Here is a 19712-nt window from a genome sequence, read left to right as displayed (position 1 = left end):
GGAAAGCCGGCAGAGCCGATTTGAAAAACCGGCAAGTAGGCAAGTCTTCGAATTCCAGCCTGTATCCCTGAGAAACAATCTCTAATGCCCAGGGATCCACCTGCGAGTGAACCCAGACGTGGCTGAAAAACCGAAGACGAGCCCCCACTAGATCTGCCTCCCCCCGGGAAGCCCCAGCGTCATGCAGTGGACTTTGCAGAGGCAGGGGAGGACTTTTGCTCTTGGGAACTAGCTGTGTGCAGCTTCTTTCCCCTACCTTTCCCTCTGGCAACAAAGGACGATCCCCGTACCTTTTTGTTTTTATTGGAACTAAAGGACTGCATTTGATAATGAGGTGCCTTTTTTGTATGCTGCGGGGGGACATAAGGTTATAAATTCGACTTACCAGCCGTAGCGACAAGGTCCGAGAGGCCGTCTCCAAACAACTCCTCCCCTTTGTAAGGCAAGGACTCCATATGCCGCTTTGAATCGGCATCTCCCGTCCACTGTCGGGTCCACAAGAGCCGCCTAGCAGAAATAGACATAGCATTTATTCTGGAGCTTAATAAACAAATGTCTCTCTGAGCATCTCTCATATACAAGGCAGCATCTCTGATATGCTCTATGGTCATTTGAATAGCATCCCTATCTAAGGTGTCAATCTCCGTAGATAAGGAATCTGCCCATGCCACAACCGCACTACAAACCCAGGCCGACGCCATAGCCGGTCTAGCAATAGTACCTGAATGAGTGTAAATGTGCTTCAATGTAATTTCCTGCCTGCGGTCAGCAGGTTCCTTGAGGGAAGCGTATCCTGAGAAGGCAGTGCCACCTTTTTGGACAAGCGTGTCAGCGCCTTGTCTACTTTAGGCGAAGATTCCCAGCGTATCCTATCAGTTTGTGGAAAAGGATACACCATAAGAATCCTTTTGGGAACTTGTGGTCTCCTATCCTGAGATTCCCAAGCCTTTTCGCAAAATTCACTTAGTTCAAATGAGGATGGAAAGGTGACTTCAGGCTTTTTCCCTTTATACATGTGTACCCTCGTGTCAGGGACCGGGGGTTCTTCAGTAATATGCAAAATCTCTTTAATGGCAATAATCATGTACCGAATACCTTTTGCCACCTTCGGCTGTAATTTTGCATCTTCATAGTCGACACTAGAGTCAGTATCTGTGTCATCGATCTGGGATATGGTGCGCTTCTGAGACCCCGAAGGGCCTGGCGCCACAGGGACAGGCATGGACTGGCTACCTGACTGATCCCTAGCTTCTGCCTTGTCTAACCTTTTATGCAATAGATTAACATTTGCATTCAAGACATTCAGCATATCCACCCATTCCGGTGTCGGCGTTGCCGACGGCGACATGGCATTCAAGCACTCCCCCTCCACATTAAGCGAGCCTTCCTCGTCAAACATGTCGACACATGCGTACCGACACTTCACACACACAGGGAACCCTTTTCCTGAAGACAGTATCCCTGTCAAGGCCCTTTGGAGAGACAGAGAGAGAGTATGCCAGCACACACCCCAGCGCAATGATCCTGGAGACCAACACAAAATGTTTTAACACCCCTTCACCGTGTGTAAGCAGGGGAGAGTCCAGGGAGCTTCCTCTCAGCGGTGCTGTGGAGAGAAAATGGCGCTGGTGAGTGCTAAGGGAGAAGCCCCGCCCCCTCGGCGGCGGGCTTCTGTCCCGCTCAAACTTACAAAAATATGGCGGGGGCTCTTTTATATAAATGTACAGTGCCCACCTGTACATGTATATTGTCTTTTGCCATATATTGCTGCCCAGGGCGTCCCCCCCCTTCGCCCTGCACCCTTACAGTGACCGGAGTGTGCGAGGTGTATGGGAGCAATGACGCACAGCTGCAGTGCTGTGCGTTACCTCCGTGAAGCTGAAGGCTTCTACCGCCTGACGACTTCTGTCTTCTGTTCTTCTAGCTCTGTGAGGAGAACGGCGGTGCGGCTCCGGGGGTGGACGCTAATGGTGTCCAGTAGCCAAAGAAGCAGAGCCCATCTTAGACAAGAAGGTCTGCTCCTCTCTCCTCAGTCCCTCGATGCAGGGAGCCTGTTGCCAGCAGTGCTCCCTGTGAAAAAGTAGAGAAAAAATCCAAACAAAAATGCTTTTAGGCAGAGAACTCAGGAGAGCTCTCTGCAGTGCACCCATCCTGCTCTGGGCACAGTGTAAAACTGAGGTCTGGAGGAGGGGCATAGAGGGAGGAGCCAGTGCACACCCAGAATCCAAAGCTTTCTTAAAGTGCCCTATCTCCTGCGGAGCCCGTCTATTCCCCATGGTCCTTACGGAGTCCCAGCATCCTCAAGGACGTTAGAGAAAATAAAAAATAAAAAAGGAAAGTGATCTCTAATCTTTGGTAGAATCTTTATAATGTTATTACTGCACAGAACAAGAATACAACATTATCTTTACCTCTACTGATACGCTATTATTGCTTCCGTAACACACCAGGCCTGCAAACTCAGTAAGCAAAAGCATCCCCGTCTCTGTTTTACTAATACAGAAGTCTGCGTGGAAGTCTGGCCCAGAGACCTCACAGCCCTGTAACAAACACTGCAGAGGCTCCACAAATAAATGACCTAAAATAAATGTATACATAGCAGAAAAGCCTACAGCATGTAACAGAAGGAAGCATCCCACCTCCATCTCATACTCCCTCCCCCATGAGACAGGAGCCTGAGATTGATAAGACAGCGTCTGACAATCTGGCCACTGTCTGGAGTTTAGAGATCAATATAGTACTAGTCCAGAAAACACATTCATTCTATTTTACTAACTCAACTGGTGACAAACTGTGGAGGGTCAACACATTTACTGGAAGTCAATGACGTCTTCAAATACAGTCAACTGCATTAGAAACATATGACTGTGCTTCCTTCATAACCACTGGCATCCAATGCGTTACTGATAGCCAGTATAGGACCAGTATGGTGGTCTTTGTAACATGGTGTTTATTCTACATCATAGACACATTTGCAAAATGGACAAACGCTTGCAGAAATTGTATTAGTGCACATGGTTGCATGGTTGGTACTTTTACATCCCATCTAGACTATAAAGTACTTACATCTGTGCACCCTGTGACAACCCTCATACACTGTAATAGGTGGTCTTTTGCTTTGACAAAACAAATCTAAATAGGAGCAGCTCTTCTTTACAAGTAGCTAAATGTTCATTTTTTTAAAGAGGTTTCTGAGGTCACTGGCTGAGAGGATTACTTGGTCCATTTCCAACCAGGAAAATGTTAACTTTTGCACTAGGAAATCACTGACACTACAAAGCTTCACACACACACACACAACTGGTGCTACGAAATCACAGACACCAATGTGAGTCACACACACACACACAACTGATGCTAGGAAATTAGACACTACTGAAAGTCACACACACACACACAACTGGTGGTAGGAAATCACTGACACTACAGAGTCGCACACACAAATGATGCTAGGAAATCATAGACACTACTGAGAGTCACACACATAACTGGTGCTAGGAAATCACAGACCCTACTTAGTCGCACGCACACAACTGGCGGTAAGAAATCACACACGCAACTGATGCTAGGAAATCAGACACTACTGAGAGTCACGCACACACAACTGGCGCTGGGAAATCACAGGCACTACTGAGAGTCACACACACACCTGATGCTAGGAAATCACTGACACTACCGAGAGTCACCCACACAACTAGTGCTAGGAAATCACAGACACTATGGAGAGTCACACACATAACTGGCAGTAGAAAATCACAGACACTACTGAGAGACACACACACACAAATGATGCTAGGAAATCACAGACACTACTGAGAGACACACACACAAATGATGCTAGGAAATCACAGACACTACTGAGAGACACACACACACACACAAATGATGCTAGGAAATCACAGACACTACTGAGAGACACACACACAAATGATGCTAGGAAATCACAGACACTACTGAGAGACACACACAAATGATGCTAGGAAATCACAGACACTACTGAGAGACACACACACACAAATGATGCTAGGAAATAACAGACACTACTGAGAGACACACACAAATGATGCTAGGAAATCACTGACACTACTGAGAGTCACACACATAACTGGCACTAGGAAATCACAGACACTATGGAGAGTCACATCCACACAAATGATGCTAGGAAATCACTGACACTACTGAGAGTCACACACACATAGCTGTCACTAGAAAATCACAGACACTACTGAGAGACACACACACACACACACACAAATGATGCTAGGAAATCACTGACACTACTGAGAGTCACACACACACACACAAATGATGCTAGGAAATCACAGACACTACTGAGAGACACACACACACAAACAATGCTAGGAAATCACAGACACTACTGAGAGACACACACACAAATGATGCTAGGAAATCACAGACACTACTGAGAGACACACACAAATGATGCTAGGAAATCACAGACACTACTGAGAGACACACACACAAATGATGCTAGGAAATCACAGACACTGAGAGACACACACACAAATGATGCTAGGAAATCACAGACACTACTGAGAGACACACACACAAATGATGCTAGGAAATCACTGACACTACTGAGAGTCACACACACACACACAAATGATGCTAGGAAATCACAGACACTACTGAGAGACACACACACAAATGATGCTAGGAAATCACAGACACTACTGAGAGACACACACACAAATGATGCTAGGAAATCACAGACACTACTGAGAGACACACACACAAATGATGCTAGGAAATCACAGACACTACTGAGAGACACACACACAAATGATGCTAGGAAATCACAGACACTACTGAGAGACACACACACAAATGATGCTAGGAAATCACAGACACTACTGAGAGACACACACACAAATGATGCTAGGAAATCACTGACACTACTGAGAGACACACACACAAATGATGCTAGGAAACCACAGACACTACTGAGAGACACACACAAATGATGCTAGGAAATCACTGACACTACTGAGAGTCACACACACACACACACACACACACACACAAATGATGCTAGGAAATCACAGACACTACTGAGAGACACACACACACACAAACGATGCTAGGAAATCACAGACACTACTGAGAGACACACACACAAATGATGCTAGGAAATCACAGACACTACAGAGAGACACACACACACAAATGATGCTAGGAAATCACAGACACTACTGAGAGACACACACACAAATGATGCTAGGAAATCACAGACACTACTGAGAGACACACACACAAATGATGCTAGGAAATCACAGACACTACTGAGAGACACACACACAAATGATGCTAGGAAATCACTGACACTACTGAGAGTCACACACACACACAAATGATGCTAGGAAATCACAGACACTACTGAGAGAGACACACACACACACAAATGATGCTAGGAAATCACAGACACTACTGAGAGACACACACACAAATGTTGATAGGAAATCACAGACACTACTGAGAGACACACACACAAATGATGCTAGGAAATCACAGACACTACTGAGAGACACACACACACAAACGATCACTGACACTACTGAGAGTCACACAGACATAGCTGGCACTAGGAAATCAGACACTACTGAGAGTCACACACACACACACAAACGATGCTAGGAAATCACAGACACTACTGAGAGTCACACACACACAAACGATGCTAGGAAATCACAGACACTACTGAGAGTCACACACACACACAAACGATGCTAGGAAATCACAGACACTACTGAGAGTCACACACATAACTGGCACTAGGAAATCACAGACACTACTGAGAGTCACACACACACACAAATGATGCTAGGAAATCACAGACCCTACTGAGGCACACAAATGATGCTAGGAAATCACAGACTCTATGGAAAGTCACACACACAAAAATGATGCTAGGAAATCACAGGCACTACTGAGAGTCAATCACACAACTGGTGGTAGGAAATCACTGACTCGACTCTACTGAGAGTCACATACAACTAGCACTAGTAAATCACAGACACTATCGAGTCACACACACATAACAGATGCTAGGAAATCAGACACTACTAAAAGTTACACACACAACTGGTAGTATGAAATCAGACACTACTGAGAGACACACACAACTGGTGGTAGGAAATCACTGACTCGACTCTACTGAGTCACACACAACTAGCACTAGTAAATCACACACTACTGAGTCACACACACACACACACACATAACAGATGCTAGGAAATCAGACACTACTAAAAGTTACACATACAGATGGCGGTATGAAATCAGACACTACTGAGAGTCACACACACAACTGGTGGTAGGAAATAATTGACACTACCGAGAGTCACACACACACACACAAATGATACTAGGAAATCAGACACACACACACACACACACACACACACACACAACTGGTGGTAGGAAATCTGTGACACTACTTAAGGTTCGTATACACTGGCCGATATATCGACCGTTCTCTTGAACGGCCGATATATCGCGGGTCCGTCGGCCAGTGTGTACGGCCGATATATCGCGTCGGCCCCGCAGCACAGCCGACAACCAATATATCTACCGATATATTGGCGCGTCGCTGTGTGTGTACGGCGGTCGGCCGGCCGCCCGTACACATGCTGTGGCGGCCGGTGGTGATTGACAGCTGAACTGGGCGGGCGTGTGTACACGCCCGCCCAGTTCATGACGTCAGTCCCCGAAGGATCGGGCAGTGTGTATGCACAGCACACTGCCCAATCCGTCCATAGATATATCTGCAGATCAATTGATCTGCAGATATATCTTTCTAGTGTGTACCCACCTTAAGAGTCACTCACATAACTGGCAGTCTGGCACTAGGAAATCACAGACACCACTGTCACACACACACACACACACACACACACACACACACACACACACACACACACACACACCTGAGAACAGCACTCATAAAAGGAGAATTATAGTGTAATTATAGAGCTCCAAGGTGGTCCACAACAGCTACACATCTAGGTAAAAACTCTTTCTTCTACACAGCACAGGGATACGGACACCCTTTAATCAGCCTATTCAGCTGCAGAGACATCGATGAGGCAAAATACACAAAAAATATGCAGGTAGGTTAATTGGCTCCAAACAAAATTAACCCTAGCATGAATGTGTCTCTGTGTGCATGTGGTAGGGAATATAGATTGTAAGCCCCACTGGGGCAGGGACTGATGTGAATGGCCAAATATTCTCTGTAAAGCGCTGCTGAATATGTGTGCTCTATATAAATAACTGGTAATAATAATAATAACTGAGGCTAGATATAGCTGGTGAATAAGCAATAAGGGAGACATATGTTCATCTTGATGTAAAGCCAAAAAATAAACAAAGTGTGTGTGTGTGTGTATATATATATATATATATATATATATATATATATATATATATACACACACACACACACATATACACACACACACACATACTTTGGCAACAAGCATATTGGTTCACACCAATGGATGCTCGCCATGTGGTAATATAAAGTAGAATGCCAGTGATGAGTGGACCATAAGCTGCTATATGGTACAGACAATGTTATACAGGTTGAGTATCCCTTATCCAAAATTACACATCTTTAGTTCCCCTACTGAGATAATGACACATATGTACTGTAATATGAATGTAAGGTAGACAGAGCCAGGTCAGGACACAGATGCACATCATGGTACACTGCACTATACAGCTGGGCATACTGCGTGTATAAAGTGGGCTAATCCAGGTGGTAGAGCAGTAAGGGAAACATAACAAATATATGCAGCAATACATTACACACAGTACAATACACAGGACACACGGGTATACTGCAGCTGTACACGTAGCCTGCTGCCCAGCACACGTGTAGCCGGGTGACACGGAGCACACTCACCGTTCTGAGCCCCCACAGCCCGGAGGAGCAGGGAGAGGACGCAGCTGGAGATCACCAGGGCCAGCCGCCTGCTCACCATCCCCCGGCTCTCCATCCCAGCGGCAGCCGGCAGTGTGCAGGCATACTGGGCTCCCCACCTCTCACACATCCACAGCGGGGAGCTGGGCAGCGCGGAGCATGGTACGGGAGGGGGAGGGTCACATCACCCGGTAACGGCGGCAGATCCCGGGGCGCTCTCAGGCGGCTGGGGCAAAGGCTGGTAGTTCCGGCGCCGGGCTGCGGATCACTGGAGGAGGACTCCCGGCGTTAACCCGTTCTGGGAGCGAGCACGGTCCGCGGTGTGTCTCTGCTGCCGCTGTAGCTGCTCCCGGGCGGCCTGCGTGGGGTTAACGGAGGTTTAGGGGGCGGGGACCTGTGCGTGGGCCCAAAGTACTGCTCCCTCCCCCCTCTCAGCGCCCGGGCCGTGCTGCACAGGAGCACCCGGGGGTATCACACAGCGGAGACCCCGCAGCTACATGCAGCAGCCGAGTGAGCACCCTGATCCCACGGGCCCCGTATCTATCGTGGGGGAAGGCACGCGTGGGGCGCTGCATACATCCGCGTGCACTTTCTCCCAACTTTTCCTGCCTGGGACGCGGCCAGTATCGCTGCCGAGCGACCCCCACCGGTGTATAGTACATCCACTGCCTACCCGGTGTCACACACTGCGGCGCCTGCTGGGGGGACAGTCTCCTGATTGCTAAGAGATGTTTAGATATTAATGAATAAGGAGTCTTCTTAAAGACCATTCTGGGGCACTGGTTCGGTATCAGTAAATAAATACAGTGATAAAACTACCCTCCTGGTAGCAATATGCGTGTGTTGCTTAGATCCTCTGTTTAAATGCATTTATTCTGTGTGTGTTAAGAAGAGGGCTATAAAGAAGAAATTAGGGCGCCAGGCCTCATTCAGACCAGCACCCTATCGGTCGCAATGAACCAGTATTTTGGGGACTGCGCTGGGGCTGCAATGACCCCGGTCGCAGTTCTCTGGATGCCACAGCCAAATCTGTGGCTGTTTGGCGGCGGTGACAGGGACCGTTTTCTAGAACGGAGGCATGTCGCCTCTGTTTTGATGCAGATTAAAGGGCCCCATACATTAGAGCGATAATGCCCGATTTCAGGCATTCGGGCCGATATATCGGATGAAATCGGGCATTTTGGAGGTGTTTCCAATCAGATCTGTTCTAATGCATGTTCCCGTGAGCATCGGATCAGATCCTCCAGATTGAATGTGCTGCATATTCAATCAGGTCCGACCTGGGAGCATGGCTGGTATCGCCCAGGATCACCCAAGATACATTGTATGCAAAAGGACAGCATACAATGTATCTTGGGCGATTCTGCACCCTGGGAGGCTGCCGGGGTTATCGCCTGCGACATGTGGTCGCATAAGTGTATGGGGCCCTTTACTGATTTCGTCAATGGAGATGAGGCGGCCATTCTGAGTAGCCTCAGATGGGTGATGTTGCGACCGATGGCCGCGATGGTGATCCAGTGCTATGTCTTTGGAAACAGCACTCGGGTCTGAGATGGCGGCACTTGGGGGTATATTTACTAAGGTCCCATTTACTAAGATCGTGAGTTTGGATACCTTGATTTGTTGGCGGTGGGCTGGCAGGTGACTCCCATCTAAGCAGTTTGCTCTTTCTTCAGCACCATACCTTTTCCTTATTTTTAATAATGAAATAAAGCTGACCCTTTTCCATGCTAATATGTCTTTGTGCCTTTATTGTAGTTATGTTTTTCCCTGTATTCAGCTGGGGGGAGAAATGGAGGCTGACATCAGCCCATAACATGTTTATGTGATCAGCTCACATCCTACCCTACTAAGTCGCTTATGTGGGCCATACACCAAACCAGCTTTCCACCATCCATCCAACTGACCAACCGTCCAACTCGTCTGTCCAATTTAAATGGTGCTCCACACACCAAACTAACTTTTTCATCAGACCAGTCACCCAGCCAACATTTTCCGCAAACTATTCAACTTCTCTCCAACTTGTGAGGTCACAGAAGTGTCTGCCCTATTTCTGCATGTTTTCAATAAGTATTTTTTTTTTAAATCTATTTCAATCTGTGGAATATATATATATATATATATATATATATATACAAATACATATTACACAACGTAATACTGTAGGTGCGCCATTTCTAATGCATGTTGTTTAACACCACAGTAAGGATAAAGTTCACAACAATTGTACAAGATACAGTATATTACACTTCACATATCCCACGCATGTGTTTCAAATCTGCTGAATTACCGTATATACTCAAGTATAAGTCGACCCGAATATAAGCCGAGGCACCTAATTTTACCACAAAAACCTGGGAAAACTTATTGACTCGAGTATAAGCCTAGGGTGGGAAATGCAGCTCTAGCCGTACACAGCCCTCATAGTGCCAGATATGCCCTCATACTGCCAGATATGCCCCCACAGTGCCAGATGTGCCAGATATGCCCTCATGCTGCCAGATATGCCCCACAGTGCCAGATATGCCCTCATGCTGCCAGATATGCCCCACAATGCCAGATGTGCAAGATATGCCCCACAGTGCCAGATATGCCTTCATGCTCCCAGATATGCCCCACAGTGCCAGATGTGCCAGATATGCCCCACAGTGCCAGATATGCCCTCATGCTGCGAGATATGCCCCACAATGCCAGATGTGCCAGATATGCCCCACAGTGCCAGATATGCCCTCATGCTTCCAGATATGCCCCACAGTGCCAGATATGCCCTCATGCTGACAGATATGCCCCACAGTGCCAGATGTGCCAGATATGCCCTCATGCTGACAGATATGCCCCACAGTGCCAGATGTGCCAGATATGCCCTCATGCTGCCAGATATGCCCCACAGTGCCAGTTACTTACCCATCTGTCGCTCCTGCGCTGTCTTCTGAAGGAGGGACACGGAGGGCACAGCGCGCGGCTCTCCTGTGTCCCTCCTGCGGCAGCGGCGTGTGTGTGTTAAAGGAAGTGCCGGTTCGTGCACTTCCTTTAACACACACAGACGCCGCTGCCGCCGGAGACACAGGAGGGACACAGGAGAGCCGCGCGTTGTGCCCTCCGTGTCCCTCCTAAATACTGACTCGAGTATAAGCCGAAGGGGCTTTTTCAGCACAAAAAAAAAGTGCTGAAAAAGCCGGCTTATATTCGAGTATATACGGTAGTTTACCATTGTTGCAGGTGACAAATAGATTCTTTTTATATATAAGATACAACTATATACAGGTATAAGATACCACTGCCAAAGGCAGATATATAAAGTTATACATAGATGCCGACATCTCTCTCACTACTCTCATTTAAACAAACTAGGAATATTTTTTTCTGCAAATACAGGGCGGAATGTACTAAGCCTAAAAATGCGTCAAAACTCAGAAAATCACGTTTTCAGAGGGGAAGCAGTTAGCTTCCCGACGGATGGGATCCAGTGGTCAATATACCTACGCCGGTATCCCGAAGGAGGACACAATGGCGGTCCACACACCAACGCCGCTAGGGATGCTGACGTCAGATTACCGTCAGCCGGCATCCCGATCATTCTAACAGCGGGACAGACGCGCCGTGGGAGGGGGGTGGGGGGGGGCTATGTTTAGGCAGGGGAAGGGGGGTTAGGGGGAAGGGAAGGTTAGGGACCGGGGAGGGAGGGTTAGGCACTTAGAGGGGGAGGTTAAGTTTAGGCAGAGGGGAAGGGAGGGTTAGGGAGCCCCGGGGAGGGTGACGATTAGGCACCCAGAAGGGAGGGTTAGGGTAGGGAAATGGTGAGGGTTAGGGGACTGAATAGGATGCAACTGTTGGTATACTGACAGCCGGCATCCCGTCCATCAGTAAATCATACTGAACCCTTTCAAAGCTTTGGCTGCTTTTCCATATGTTCCTAGCTCCGGAGTGTGATACATTCTGTAGTTTAGACACAGTTAAATGGTGTTACCCAATAGGAGCCTATGGGTTTCTTTCCGCCTGCCTTCCAATCAGATCCCTCCAGCATCCACGCGGCAGTGTGTGTCATTCTGCACAGGAGCAGGAGGACCCCCAGGGCCTCAACCCAGAAGTCCATCTATCACAAAGGACAACTCCGGCATTATTAATGGTGATATGTACCTGATAAGTGATGGGATGCATTGCATATGCGATGTGTAGTACATCCCGCTCACAGTGACATACTGTCACAAAACACACGGCTCCTGGATAAAAGCTAGTAATTATGAAAATATCCTATTCACGGGGAGACTAATTGATGATTATATATGTATACACAGATGTGTCCTCTGTCATCTTGCAGGTAATCACTTGCCGCGTCTGTACACATCGTGGCAGCTATTACCCGCATCCTACTGCTCCTAGCTACAGTGTACACTCCGTGTTTCCCTATGGAAGCGGGTGCATACTCATGTGCCCGTGGACCAACGTGGGCACACTATTCAGGGTAATAAGTCGCATTTACCATGACATGTTTGCAAGCTGGCAGTGGACACAGCTGTAATGTATTTTCCTACTAGACAGGGATCTTAACCCCGGGTTAGCTTCTCTCAGAGCATTTGACCTCTCAACTAGCTGTAAGTCTATTTTATAAGGTAATGGAATAATTCTGGATACAGGGCCTAATTCAGTAAGGATAGCAAATTCAGTTAATTAGCAGAATTTGCAATCCTTTGGAGAGCATGCTGGGGGCCGCCCATCGCTGGGACAGGCCGCCCAGCATGCTGACCGGAGCCCCCTTTTCCCCTTCAACAAACAGAAATTGCGATCATATCGCAATTTCTGCTCGTTAGCAGAAATAGAGGAAGCCATCTTCCCGATCGCGGCAGCTGCGTGTGACATCACGCCGCTGCGATCATGCCCCCGTTCGCGCCGCACTGTCCCCCATTCATCCGGCTCCGCCACTACAACGCTCTGTCTCCTCCTTGGAAACGGATCGTTGCCCGCGACCACATGCGCAGGACGGGCACTGCACATGCGCCCACATCTTTTTCTCAGAAATTCCGGTTGAATTAGGCCCACAGTCCGATATCACCAGTCTGTCACTTTTTCCTAAGTCCCTTTACATGCTGTCTATATTTTCACCTGTATATTTGCAGAATGTAATAAATTTCAGCCAGATTTACTGGCATTGGACACGCAGCTGCATTATGGGGGGTGGGTGTGTTATCCTCTCCTCACAGTGCCTATTTGCATACATGAATGCATAAATATTACATACAGTATATATCACATTTTGGGGCTCCTGCCCCTTCCTCAGGACATATATATATATATATATATATATATATAGACGACAAGAAGGTCCGGCACGGCCACTTAAAAATAAGAATTTACTTACCGATAATTCTATTTCTCGGAGTCCGTAGTGGATGCTGGGGTTCCTGAAAGGACCATGGGGAATAGCGGCTCCGCAGGAGACAGGGCACAAAAAGTAAAGCTTTAGGATCAGGTGGTGTGCACTGGCTCCTCCCCCTATGACCCTCCTCCAAGCCTCAGTTAGGATACTGTGCCCGGACGAGCGTACACAATAAGGAAGGATTTTGAATCCCGGGTAAGACTCATACCAGCCACACCAATCACACTGTACAACCTGTGATCTGAACCCAGTTAACAGTATGATAACGGCGGAGCCTCTGAAAAGATGGCTCACAACAATAATAACCCGATTTTTGTAACTATGTACAAGTATTGCAGATAATCCGCACTTGGGATGGGCGCCCAGCATCCACTACGGACTCCGAGAAATAGAATTATCGGTAAGTAAATTCTTATTTTCTCTATCGTCCTAGTGGATGCTGGGGTTCCTGAAAGGACCATGGGGATAATACCAAAGCTCCCAAACGGGCGGGAGAGTGCGGATGACTCTGCAGCACCGAATGAGAGAACTCCAGGTCCTCCTTAGCCAGGGTATCAAATTTGTAGGATTTTACCAACGTGTTTGCCCCTGACTAAATAGCCGCTCGGCAAAGTTGTAAAGCCGAGACCCCTCGGGCAGCCGCCCAAGATAAGCCCACCTTCCTTGTGGAATGGGCATTTACATATTTTGGCTGTGGCAGGCCTGCCACAGAATGTGCAAGCTGAATTGTATTACACATCCAACTAGCAATAGTCTGCTTAGAAGCAAGAGCACCCAGTTTGTTGGGTGCATACAGGATAACAGCAAGTCAGTTTTCCTGACTCCAGCCGTCCTGGAACCTATATTTACAGGGCCCTGACAACATCTAGCAACCTGGAGTCCTCCAAGTCCCTAGTAGGCGCAAGGCACCAAAATAAGCTGGTTCAGGTGAAACACTGACACCACCTTAGGGAGAGAACTGGGGACGAGTCCGCAGCTCTGCCCTGTCCAAATGGACAACCAGATATGGGCTTTTTTGAGAAAAAAACCACCAACTTGACACTCGCCTGGTCCAGGCCAGGGCCAAGAGCATGGTCACTTTTCATGTGAGATGCTTCAAATCCACAGATTTGACTGGTTTTAAACCAATGTGATTTGAGGAATCCCAGAACTACGTTGAGATCCCACAGTGCCACTGGAGGCACAAAAGGGGGTTGTATATGCAATACTCCCTTGACAAACTTCTGGACTTCAGGAACTGAAGCCACTTCTTTCTGGAAGAAAATCGACAGGGCCGAAATTTGAACCTTAATGGACCCCAATTTGAGGCCCATAGACACTCCTGTTTGCAGGAAATGCAGGAATCGACCGAGTTGAAATTTCTTCGTGGGGCCTTTCTGGCCTCACACCACGCAACATATTTTTGCCACATGTGGTGATAATGTTGTGCGGTCACCTCCTTTCTGGCTTTGACCAGGGTAGGAATGACCTCTTCCGGAATGCCTTTTTCCCTTAGGATCCGGCGTTCCACCGCCATGCCATCAAACGCAGCTGCGGTAAGTCTTGGAACAGACATGGTACTTGCTGAAACAAGTCCCTTCTTAGCGGCAGAGGCCATAAGTCCTCTGTGAGCATCTCTTGAAGTTCCGGGTACCAAGTCCTTCTTGGCCAATCCGGAGCCATGAGTATAGTTCTTACTCCTCTACGTCTTATAAGTCTCAGTACCTTAGGTATGAGAAGCAGAGGATGGAACACATACACCGACTGGTACATCCATGGTGTTACCAGAACGTCCACAGCTATTGCCTGAGGGTCTCTTAACCTGGCGCAATACCTGTCCCGTTTTTTGTTCAGACGGGACGCCATCATGTCCACCTTTGGTATTTCCCAACGGTTTACAATCATGTGGAAAACTTCCCGATGAAGTTTCCACTCTGCCGGGTGGAGGTCGTGCCTGCTGAGGAAGTCTGCTTCCCAGTTTCCATTCCCGGAATGAAACACTGCTGACAGTGCTATCACATGATTTTCCGCCCAGCGAAAAGTCCTTGCAGTTTTTGCCATTGCCCTCCTGCTTCTTGTGTCGCCCTGTCTATTTACGTGGGCGACTGCCGTGATGTTTTTCCCACTGGATCAATACCGGCTGACCTTGAAGCAGAGGTCTTGCTAAGCTTAGAGTATTATAAATTTACCCTTAGCTCCAGTATATTTATGTGGAGAAAAGTCTCCAGACTTGATCACACTCCCTGGAAATTTTTTCCTTGTGTGACTGCTCCCCAGCCTCTCGGGCTGGCCTCCGTGGTCACCAGCATCCAATCCTGAATGCCGAATCTGCGGCCCTCTAGAAGATGAGCACTCTGTAACCACCACAGGAGAGACACCCTTGTCCTTGGATATAGGGTTATCCGCTGATGCATCTGAAGATGCGATCCGGACCATTTGTCCAGCAGATCCCACTGAAAAATTCTTGCGTGAAATCTGCCGAATGGAATTGCTTCGTAGGAAGTCACCATCTTTACCAGGACCCTTGTGCAATGATGCACTGATTTTAGGAGGTTCCTGACTAGCTCGGATAACTCCCTGGCTTTCTCTTCCGGGAGAAACACCTTTTTCTGGACTGTGTCCAGAATCATCCCTAGGCACAGCAGACTTGTCGTCGGGATCAGCTGCGATTTTGGAGTATTTAGAATCCACCCGTGCTGTTGTAGCAGTATCCGAGATAGTGCTACTCCGACCTCCAACTGTTCCCTGGACTTTGCCCTTATCAGGAGATCGTCCAAGTAAGGGATAATTAAGACGCCTTTTCTTCGAAGAAGAATCATCATTTCGGCCATTACCTTGGTAAAGACCCGGGGTGCCGTGGACAATCCAAACGGCAGCGTCTGAAACTGATAGTGACAGTTCTGTACCACGAACCTGAGGTACCCTTAGTGAGAAGGGCAAATTTTGGACATGGAGGTAAGCATCCCTGATGTCTCGGGACACTATATAGTCCCCTTCTTCCTGGTTCGTTATCACTGCTCTGAGTGACTCCATCTTGATTTGAACCTTTGTAAGTGTTCAAATTTTTTTAGATTTAGAATAGGTCTCACCTAGCCTTCTGGCTTCAGTACCACAATATAATGTGGAATAATACCCCTTTTCTTGTTGTAGGAGGGGTAATTTGATTATCACCTGCTGGGAATACAGCTTGTGAATTGTTTCCCATACTGCCTCCTTGTCTGAGGGAGACCTTGGTAAACCAGACTTCAGGAGCCTGCGAAGGGGAAACGTCTCGACATTCCAATCTGTACCCCTGGGATACTACATGTAGGATCCAGGGGTCCTGTACGGTCCCAGCGTCATGCTGAGAGCTTGGCAGAAGCGGTGGAACGCTTCTGTTCCTGGGAATGGGCTGCCTGCTGCAGTCTTCTTCCCTTTCCTCTATCCCTGGGCAGATATGACTCTTATAGGGACGAAAGGACTGAGGCTGAAAAGACGGTGTCTTTTTCTGCAGAGATGTGACTTAGGGTAAAAACGGTGGATTTTCCAGCAGTTGCCGTGGCCACCAGGTCCGATGGACCGACCCCAAATAACTCCTCTTCCTTTATACGGCAATACACCTTTGTGCCGTTTGGAATCTGCATCACCTGACCACTGTCGTGTCCATAAACATCTTCTGGCAGATATGGACATCGCACTTACTCTTGATGCCAGAGTGCAAATATCCCTCTGTGCATCTCGCATATATAGAAAATGCATCCTTTAAATGCTCTATAGTCAATAAAATACTGTCCCTGTCAAGGGTATCAATATTTTTAGTCAGGGAATCCGACCAAGCCACCCCAGCTCTGCACATCCAGGCTGAGGCGATCGCTGGTCGCAGTATAACACCAGTATGTGTGTATATACTTTTTATGATATTTTCCAGCCTCCTGTCAGCTGGCTCCTTGAGGACGGCCCTATCTATAGACGGTACAGCCACTTGTTTTGATAAGCGTGTGAGCGCCTTATCCACCCTAAGGGGTGTTTCCCAACGCGCCCTAACTTCTGGCGGGAAAGGGTATACCGCCCATAATTTTCTATCGGGGGGAACCCACGCATCATCACACACTTCATTTAATTTATCTGATTCAGGAAAAACTACGGTAGTTTTTTCACATCCCACATAATACCCTCTTTTGTGGTACTTGTAGTATCAGAAATATGTAACACCTCCTTCATTGCCCTTAACGTGTGGCCCTAATAAGGAATACGTTTGTTTATTCACCGTCGACACTGGATTCAGTGTCCGTGTCTGTGTCTGTGTCGACCGACTAAAGTAAACGGGCGTTTTAAAACCCCTGACGGTGTTTCTGAGACGTCTGGACCGGTACTAATTGTTTGTCGGCCGTCTCATGTCGTCAACCGACCTTGCAGCGTGTTGACATTATCACGTAATTCCCTAAATAAGCCATCCATTCCGGTGTCGACTCCCTAGAGAGTGACATCACCATTACAGGCAATTGCTCCGCCTCCTCACCAACATCGTCCTCATACATGTCGACACACACGTACCGACACACAGCACACACACAGGGAATGCTCTGATAGAGGACAGGACCCACTAGCCCTTTGGAGAGACAGAGGGAGAGTTTGCCAGCACACACCAAAAACGCTATAATTATATAGGGACAACCTTATATAAGTGTTTTCCCTTATAGCATCTTTTATATATTTCTAACGCCAAATTAGTGCCCCCCCTCTCTGTTTTAACCCTGTTTCTGTAGTGCAGTGCAGGGGAGAGCCTGGGAGCCTTCCCTCCAGCCTTTCTGTGAGGGAAAATGGCGCTGTGTGCTGAGGAGATAGGCCCCGCCCCTTTTTCGGCGGGCTCGTCTCCCGCTCTTTAATGGATTCTGGCAGGGGTTAAATATCTCCATATAGCCCCCGGAGGCTATATGTGAGGTATTTTTAGCCAAAAAAGGTTTTCATTTGCCTCCCAGGGCGCCCCCCTCCCAGCGCCCTGCACCCTCAGTGACTGCCGTGTGAAGTGTGCTGAGACGAAATGGCGCACAGCTGCAGTGCTGTGCGCTACCTTAAGAAGACTGAGGAGTCTTCTGCCGCCGATTCTGGACCTCTTCTCGTTTCAGCATCTGCAAGGGGGCCGGCGGCGAGGCTCCGGTGACCATCCAGGCTGTACCTGTGATCGTCCCTCTGGAGCTAATGTCCAGTAGCCAAAGAAGCCAATCCATCCTGCACGCAGGTGAGTTCACTTCTTCTCCCCTAAGTCCCTCGTTGCAGTGATCCTGTTGCCAGCAGGACTCACTGTAAAATAAAAAACCTAAGCTAAACTTTTCTAAGCAGCTCTTTAGGAGAGCCACCTAGATTGCACCCTTCTCGGCCGGGCACAAAAATCTAACTGAGGCTTGGAGGAGGGTCATAGGGGGAGGAGCCAGTGCACACCACCTGATCCTAAAGCTTTACTTTTTGTGCCCTGTCTCCTGCGGAGCCGCTATTCCCCATGGTCCTTTCAGGAACCCCAGCATCCACTAGGACGATAGAGAAATGCAGATATAGCTGGGTGCCCTCACAAAAAGAACGTATGTACAGAGGGTAGGTGCGGCACTCCAAAAAAGCAGACATAAGACTTAATAAAGTGCAACGTTTCAATGCCGTTTAATCAGGCATTTTCATCAGGATATAATGGAGACATAAAACAACCTACCTTATATAACAAGTATCACCCAGTGAAGTGCCAATTACCGCGACGGGACTGCACACCCGGCGGGAGCGCACTGAAGCTGACGTAATGACGTCCTGTCAAAGGAAGTCAAACGTCAAGTGAAAAAACCATCACCATGGCAACAAATATAAACATACCAGCTGCCGTACACTGCTGTGATGCGGCTGTTAACTTATAGATAGATACAAATAGAAAACTGGCAATGTATATCACAAAAAGTTAGTAATGCCATATACAACTAAAAGCAATCACCAAGTAAAAACATACAGATAAATAGCAGGTAAATCGAGTAGGTTTTAGCAAAAGAGAGACATCCAGATAGCATGAAAAATAATACACACAGTAATTATAACTGTTAAACAATCAAGATGACATGTTAGTAACTACTGGCTAATATGTTAATCCCCGACTGCTCATTTAAACCACCCGGGGTGAGGGTGCCTAGCCTATATATCCAGCGAGCCTCACACTGTAGGAGCTTCAGGCCACGGTTACCACCCCTCAAAGAGGGGGGAACCTGGTCGATCATTCGATATCTCAAAGTGGTGAGGTTATGTGATGCCTGCAGAAAATGTCTTGCCACAGGAAGGTCACTTTTACCAGAATTGATGGCTGCTTTAATTGATGACCTATGTGCGGCCATCCTTTCCTTAAAGGGACGTTCGGTTTTCCCAATATAGGACAAGCCACATGGGCATATAATTTGATACACTGTA

At 47.8% G+C, this 19712-nt stretch overlaps 1 protein-coding gene across 1 annotated transcript in view; it reads right to left on the bottom strand.

Moving 5' to 3' along the window:
- DCBLD2 (discoidin, CUB and LCCL domain containing 2) overlaps positions 1-8518 on the bottom strand; it is a 213890-nt gene extending 205372 nt beyond the window's left edge. The window contains exon 1 of the mRNA XM_063956268.1: positions 7928-8518. Coding sequence (XP_063812338.1) covers positions 7928-8075 — 148 coding nt within the window. The 5' untranslated portion in view covers positions 8076-8518. The remainder of the gene's footprint in view (positions 1-7927) is intronic.
- Positions 8519-19712: the final 11194 nt, after the last annotated feature.

Source organism: Pseudophryne corroboree, chromosome 2, assembly GCF_028390025.1.
Source record: "Pseudophryne corroboree isolate aPseCor3 chromosome 2, aPseCor3.hap2, whole genome shotgun sequence".
In the NCBI taxonomy this organism is placed as follows: domain Eukaryota; kingdom Metazoa; phylum Chordata; class Amphibia; order Anura; family Myobatrachidae; genus Pseudophryne; species Pseudophryne corroboree.
The sequence above is the reverse complement of the archived record's forward strand: the minus strand, read 5'-3'. Positions and strand labels throughout refer to the sequence as shown.